Source organism: Dryas octopetala, chromosome 6 (assembly GCF_963921425.1).
Source record: "Dryas octopetala chromosome 6, drDryOcto1.1, whole genome shotgun sequence".
Taxonomy (NCBI): domain Eukaryota; kingdom Viridiplantae; phylum Streptophyta; class Magnoliopsida; order Rosales; family Rosaceae; genus Dryas; species Dryas octopetala.
This window is the reverse complement of record NC_141371.1, coordinates 7,083,135-7,088,964: the sequence shown is the minus strand read 5'-3', so window position 1 is coordinate 7,088,964 and position 5,830 is coordinate 7,083,135. Positions and strand designations below refer to the sequence as shown.

Genomic DNA, 5,830 nt, shown 5'->3' with positions numbered 1-5,830 from the left:
CATAACCCACCTATGTTTTATTCAATCATCCATATATATATATATGCACAGTGCTCCATAAGTCCATAGCACACCACCTTCTATCTCACTCCTCTGATATTACCCATACTTGCTCTGTTCCTCACATAAATATGCAAATGTTAAACAAATGTCGTATTTGAAAACTATTATTCAGTCAGTGATGCCCATCTTGGGAGATTTAAATAAATACACCCCTATGGGACTGTCCATTTTTGGCCTTTTTCAAGTTTTTTAAAAATGGGTAAAAATGGGGGTTTGTCTGGATTTCTAAAGTTGCAAATCTAGGATGAATAAACAAAAAGGGGCTAGCTAGATTATTGATAAATAAAGAGAAAATGCTAATATATACTTTAAGCCAACACTAGTGAACGACTTATAAGTTAGCTTCTTGTTATTCTTCAATATCTTTGCATCTTTGCCCAATTGAAATTAGAATGTGACATAAATGACATTATTATATGTGGACTTTTCAAATCTATGTTGGAGTAAGTGGGGTCTATCATTTTCACGCAACAAAATTTTCGACATTAAATTGTTCTAACAACTCAATTTATTTATTTAGAACTTTTTAAAGCCAAGACAAAGTATTTGATAAAATGTCTCAAAGAAACAATTGCAATAGGTAACTTGTTGTATTTTTCTTAAACAAGTTGTTTATTAACCAATCTCTTAGCCTTCTCCTTCTTTCTATTAACTTCAAGTGTTATACAAACAAATACATATACATATAATGTATATTTCACAATAAATGGACAACTTATTTATGCTTTTGTTTTATTTATGATGCCAAATGGTACAAAAACAGCAAGGGGGAGACTAAAAAATGAAAGAAAATAAGGGGAGGGAAACAAAACAAATCAAACAAAGTGGTCCACGCGTGCCAATGCTTGTAGTTGTTGTATTGTATGTGTGTGAATTTTGGGTGTGCAAGCTTGCTAAGGTGTGTCCTCACGTGTGAGGGGTTTATAAATACGCATGTGGAGAACGCACCACCAAAGAGAAGCTTTGTAGTGGTCAAGCTATAAAGCGCTTTGTGTCTACTTGGTACTCGAATTTTTCTGTGACACATAGGTTAGGAAGCAAAGAGACAGAGAACGAAAGAGGGAGATTCTTGTATTATTACAGAGGGGTGTTTGATTTTGTTAGCAGCACAAAAAAACAGGTGAGTGAGTGACTGATTGAGAGAAATGGAGATTGAGAGTGAAATGAATAAGCAATCAAAGTTTAGGAGGATTTGTGTGTTTTGTGGGAGTAGCCAAGGCAAGAAGAGTAGTTACCAAGATGCTGCCATTGAGCTTGGCAAGGAACTGGTATATATAGAATGGTGCTCTTTGAAATACAGTTTTGTTTTTTTGTTGTTTTGGGGTTCTGTTATGTTGCTTGAGGTTTTTAAAACTTGGGTTCTTGAGAAATTTTCAATTTTTATCTCCTTGGTTTTGGCGGAGATTGATTGTGACCATCTTTTTCTTTTTGTTTCTTGTTTATGTCAGATGGGTTTTGCTCAAACTTCATCTTGTTTATGTTTGTTGCCTTTTTATGTTAACTTGTTCTATTTTTTGGGGCAAGCACATTATGATTGTAACTTGTTTGTCGCTTGGTTCATGGGATTTTTACATTTTTTTGCTAATTAAGATTTAATTCCTTGAAGCTCAAACTTTTTTCTTTATTAAGTTTGTCTCTAGCAGAATGCATGAAAATGTGCTCTCTCTCTCTCTCTCTCTCTCTCTCTCTCTCTCTCTTTTCTTTGGTTAATGCTCTTTCTCTCTCTGTCATTATCAGAAAACTCAGCAACACTAAATAAACCCACTTAGAGATGGAAAAAGATTCCACTTTTGCATTACATGCTCTATTTATTACTTCCACATTTTTTTTTTATTTGTGCATTTGTATCTCTCCTCATTTAAATATAAAGATAAGAAGTTTGTGAGCTAATACGTACTGATATGTTGTATGAGCATTGAAGATTTTTTATTTTCTTTCTGCCATTCTCAATTTTTTGAATGTACTCTGAGTAGTGTGTTCCCAAATGAGTTCTTGACTTCTTGAAAAGTACAATTTCGAGCCAGTACCCACCTCACATATCTCATACTTTATTCACTTTTAGTCTTGCTGATGACTTTACTTTGTTTTCTTGAAGGTTTCGAGGAACATTGATCTGGTTTATGGAGGAGGCAGCATAGGCCTAATGGGTTTGGTTTCCCAAGCAGTTCATGATGGTGGTCGGCATGTTATTGGGTATGTTTTTGCTCCTAATTATCAAATCTCAGATGACAAAGGAATTAAATAAACTGACAAACAAAGTGATTAAGAAACAATAAGTGAGTTGAGACTCTTGTTATGTTTGGTTTTCTTGTCCATTGCAACTGATTTTGTCATGTTATTGTCTCTCTGCAGAGTTATTCCCAAGACGCTCATGCCTCGAGAGGTATGTTTCCTATGCCCAGATAAAGTCCTTGAACTTTTCCGGTTGGAAAGAAAAAAATTATAATTCTAGTTTATTTTATGTGTGAAACTTATACACATATGTATGTATCTATATATATGTATCACAGTTATTGGGATTTAGATTCATGTTTAATTCTTGTCTACCTCTTTCTTTCTTTTCAATCTTCTGTTTGTTTTTTATTTCTGGGAGTGGGGGTGGGGATGATGTGACCACTTGAAGCTACTTTTTTTATTGATTTTATTTTTCTCCTTTTTGCTCTTTATTTTGTTCTTTGTTTCTTGCTCTTTTTTTCTTTTTGTTATTTACTGTTTGGCTCTCTAGATTTCTGTTCCTTCAATGGATGCTTGGGAGGCTTATCCATGTCACTTGAGTACTTGGCACTACCCCACTATTATGTACATTTCTGGGTCTCTGGTGGTGTCTCTGATTTCTTTTTCTTTATATCTGTTTTATATGATCACTCGAGATATAAAGCATTCTTCTTCTTGTGTTTTTCTGTCTTGGCTTTTTCTATTCATCGAACTTTGTTTATTTTGCCATGTGGTGAGCTCTAAAATTAGTGGCTGGGGAAGAGCTGGGTTGAAAAATTTGTATTAAGTTCATCATTTCTGCAAACTCATCATTGCTTTGCTGCACAAAGCTCCAAATTTCTCTCTCTCTCTCTCTCTCTCTCTCTCTCTCTCTCTCTCTCCAGATTTCAATTTGTTTAATTTTTTTTCTGTGCATCTGTACCATTTTGCAGTTAACTGGTGAAACAGTGGGGGAAGTGAAGGCAGTTGCAGACATGCACCAAAGGAAGGCAGAGATGGCTAAGCATTCAGATGCCTTTATTGCCTTACCTGGTTAGTATAAGGCTATAAGCCTGCACAACTCTCTCTCTCTCTCCCTCTTTGCCTTACCTGGTTAGTATAAGGCTATAAGCCTGCACAACTCTCTCTCTCTCCCTCTTCCTCTCCCTCTCCCTCTCCCTCTCCCTCTCCCTCTCCCTCTCCCTCTCCCTCAAAGCCTACCTGCACAGTGTTCACTTGCACCAGAATTCTTGAACAAATAAAAAAAAATATATTTTTATTTTACTAATTCTAGCATGTAAGACTGACCATATTCCATAGTTTGATTTTGTGAGCATTCCCAAGTCCCTTTCCTGTGTTTGATCTGTAATTTCTCCAAACCCAATAAACTAAAATCGAAAGATCAGTGAGTGAGACAAAACCACAAACCACAACAGAGTGCATAACTTAATTATGCCTCTGGACAGTTGAGACTTGAATCTTAATTAAAACCATCCCATATTTTTGTTTTTTATGGCAATCCTTATAGCTAATTTACCTCTAGAAACGCTTTTGTTAATTAGATTTTGAATGCTTGAGCTGATGCCTTGAAATGAGTATATGACTAAATGTTGAAGCCTAGAAGCAATGCACAAAGGGAGTGAGGAAGAATTTGTCTAGATTAAGTCAAAATATCTTGATATTTTGCTGCTGTGGCTGTTATTTTTTGTGATGGTATAAATCATAAATGCATTGATATTTGATGATGCTGTGATTGCGATTGTGTGAATTCTAAATCATGACAACTTTCTCAACCCTCTTTCATTCACAAACCCCAAGACCCATCATGATTACAGAGCAACCCTTCAAATTTCAGTCCATGACCCATCAACATCTTACACTGAATATTAGAGCTTCTGAGCCCTGTTTTCTGTGGTTAATATACTCTTTTCCCAAATTTAGTCTTGTAGCCTGTAATGTGACTGCACCTGCTTATGGAGAAAAGGATAGCATCGGCTCACTTTCACCAAATAGTTTTGCCAACTAGCACCTGCACCTGACAGGGAATGATGCTGACCTCTTTCAAAAACTCCATGTATATCATCCAGAGTTTTAAACATGGTAGTATGATAGGGGAGGAAATGCAGGGGCAAAACAGTCATCTTCCTGTAATGGTTCTGTTGAAGAATTGAATTCTTCCAACCCAAAAGAAAAAGAGAGCACAAAAAATTAAAACACCCTCTATAATATGAGACCCATTATGGCCTGCTTGGATTAAATGGTCATGTAAATAATCATGGGTGCATGTCACAAAGTGACAAAGAACATGGCCATCATCAAACAGATATGTATTAAGAGTTGAAACTTTTTAATATTCTGTAGTCAAAGGACATTGCAATTTGCACCAAAGTTCAAATGAGCAGAAGTAGCTGACAGTATTAATGAGTCTGTTTTTCCTTTTTAGACCAAGATATCAGTGGTCTTTCCCTCCTTTTCCATGGATCAGAGAAATTAATGATTAATAGCATAATCCTTGTCCTTAGTCCCAGAGTACCTTCACTACTAGTTGTCTTGTTTTTCCTCTCTCTGCAATCAAAGTAGGCATCTAAAATAATGCAACATATTGTACATAAGGATCACTTAATTATTCAAATGCAAGACCCATGAAGCTTGGACTGTAACTCTGGAATGCAAAAACTTAATTGGATTTTACATGCAGGTGGTTATGGAACTCTGGAAGAGTTACTTGAAGTGATAACATGGGCTCAACTTGGAATTCATGACAAACCGGTAATTCATTTTTCTGCATTATTATAAGTTTATAACCATCTTGATGGTAAAACTCATGAGTGATGAACTTTTTGGGCTTAAACCACCTTTTCTTGGTTCTTTTTTCTTTTTCTTTTTTGTCTGTAGGTGGGATTGCTGAATGTTGATGGATACTACAATTCCTTGCTATCATTTATTGATAAAGCTGTGGAAGAGGGATTTATTAGCCCCAGTGCACGCCACATAATTATATCAGCTCCAACAGCAAGGGAGTTGGTGAAGAAATTGGAGGTAATCTTAAACATTGTTTGATTTTTTTTCTCTATGAAAAATTAAAACCCTTCATTTTAAATCTATATATCCAAATGCAACATTAGTGCATTAACCTCTATTGTTGTTGATTGATAATTAATGTCTTGGATGAAAATTTTGTTTGATGTTTAGTTTCTTATGGTGATAGGATTATGTCCCATGTCATGAGAGAGTTGCTTCAAAGTTGAATTGGGAGATGGAGCAGCTTGGCTACACACAAGAATATGACATCTCTAGATGATATGGGCTTGCAACACATTAACGCAATTGCTGTTGGAATTTTGGAAGTTGAAGAAGCTAATTTGTAGAACTCTAAATTTCTGATATGGGGAATTTCTTTCCTCTTTTCTTTTTATTTATTTTTGTAAATTATTGCAATTGACCTCACTATGTCAAGCTTCAACATTCCTTTTTGTGGAAATTTTCTTCCCCTTCTTAAGTTGTAACTTGTAAGTAACTAAGTACTAGAGTCTTGTGAATTTTCCCTATTAATTGTTAACTAGTTTATACCTTA

At 35.4% G+C, this 5,830-nt stretch overlaps 1 protein-coding gene across 2 annotated transcripts; it reads left to right on the top strand.

The window, feature by feature from the left end:
• Window positions 1–1,039: 1,039 nt before the first annotated feature.
• On the top strand, window positions 1,040–5,830 carry LOG3 (lysine decarboxylase family protein). Of its 2 annotated transcripts, none has more exons than XM_086246241.1 (7): window positions 1,040–1,331; window positions 2,159–2,256; window positions 2,416–2,446; window positions 3,210–3,309; window positions 4,955–5,025; window positions 5,152–5,295; window positions 5,465–5,830. In XM_086246241.1, the coding sequence occupies exons 1-7, from the start codon at window positions 1,209–1,211 to the stop codon at window positions 5,555–5,557; spliced, it is 660 nt and encodes a 219-aa protein (XP_086102367.1). In that variant the 5' UTR covers window positions 1,040–1,208; the 3' UTR covers window positions 5,558–5,830. The 2 variants fall into 2 exon arrangements, with proteins under 2 accessions (XP_086102367.1, XP_086102368.1); XM_086246242.1 differs by lacking the exon at window positions 1,040–1,331 and adding an exon at window positions 1,853–2,070.

What these genes read in the sequence shown, in the direction of transcription:
- LOG3 (XM_086246241.1), top strand. Translation starts at nt 1,209, where the DNA reads ATGGAGATTGAGAGTGAAATGAATAAGCAATCAAAGTTTAGGAGGATT. An exon ending in AGACGCTCATGCCTCGAGAG is followed by an intron (nt 2,447 to 3,209) that starts GTATGTTTCCTA and finishes ACCATTTTGCAG; the next exon opens with TTAACTGGTGAAACAGTGGG. An exon ending in TGCCTTTATTGCCTTACCTG is followed by an intron (nt 3,310 to 4,954) that starts GTTAGTATAAGG and finishes TTTTACATGCAG; the next exon opens with GTGGTTATGGAACTCTGGAA.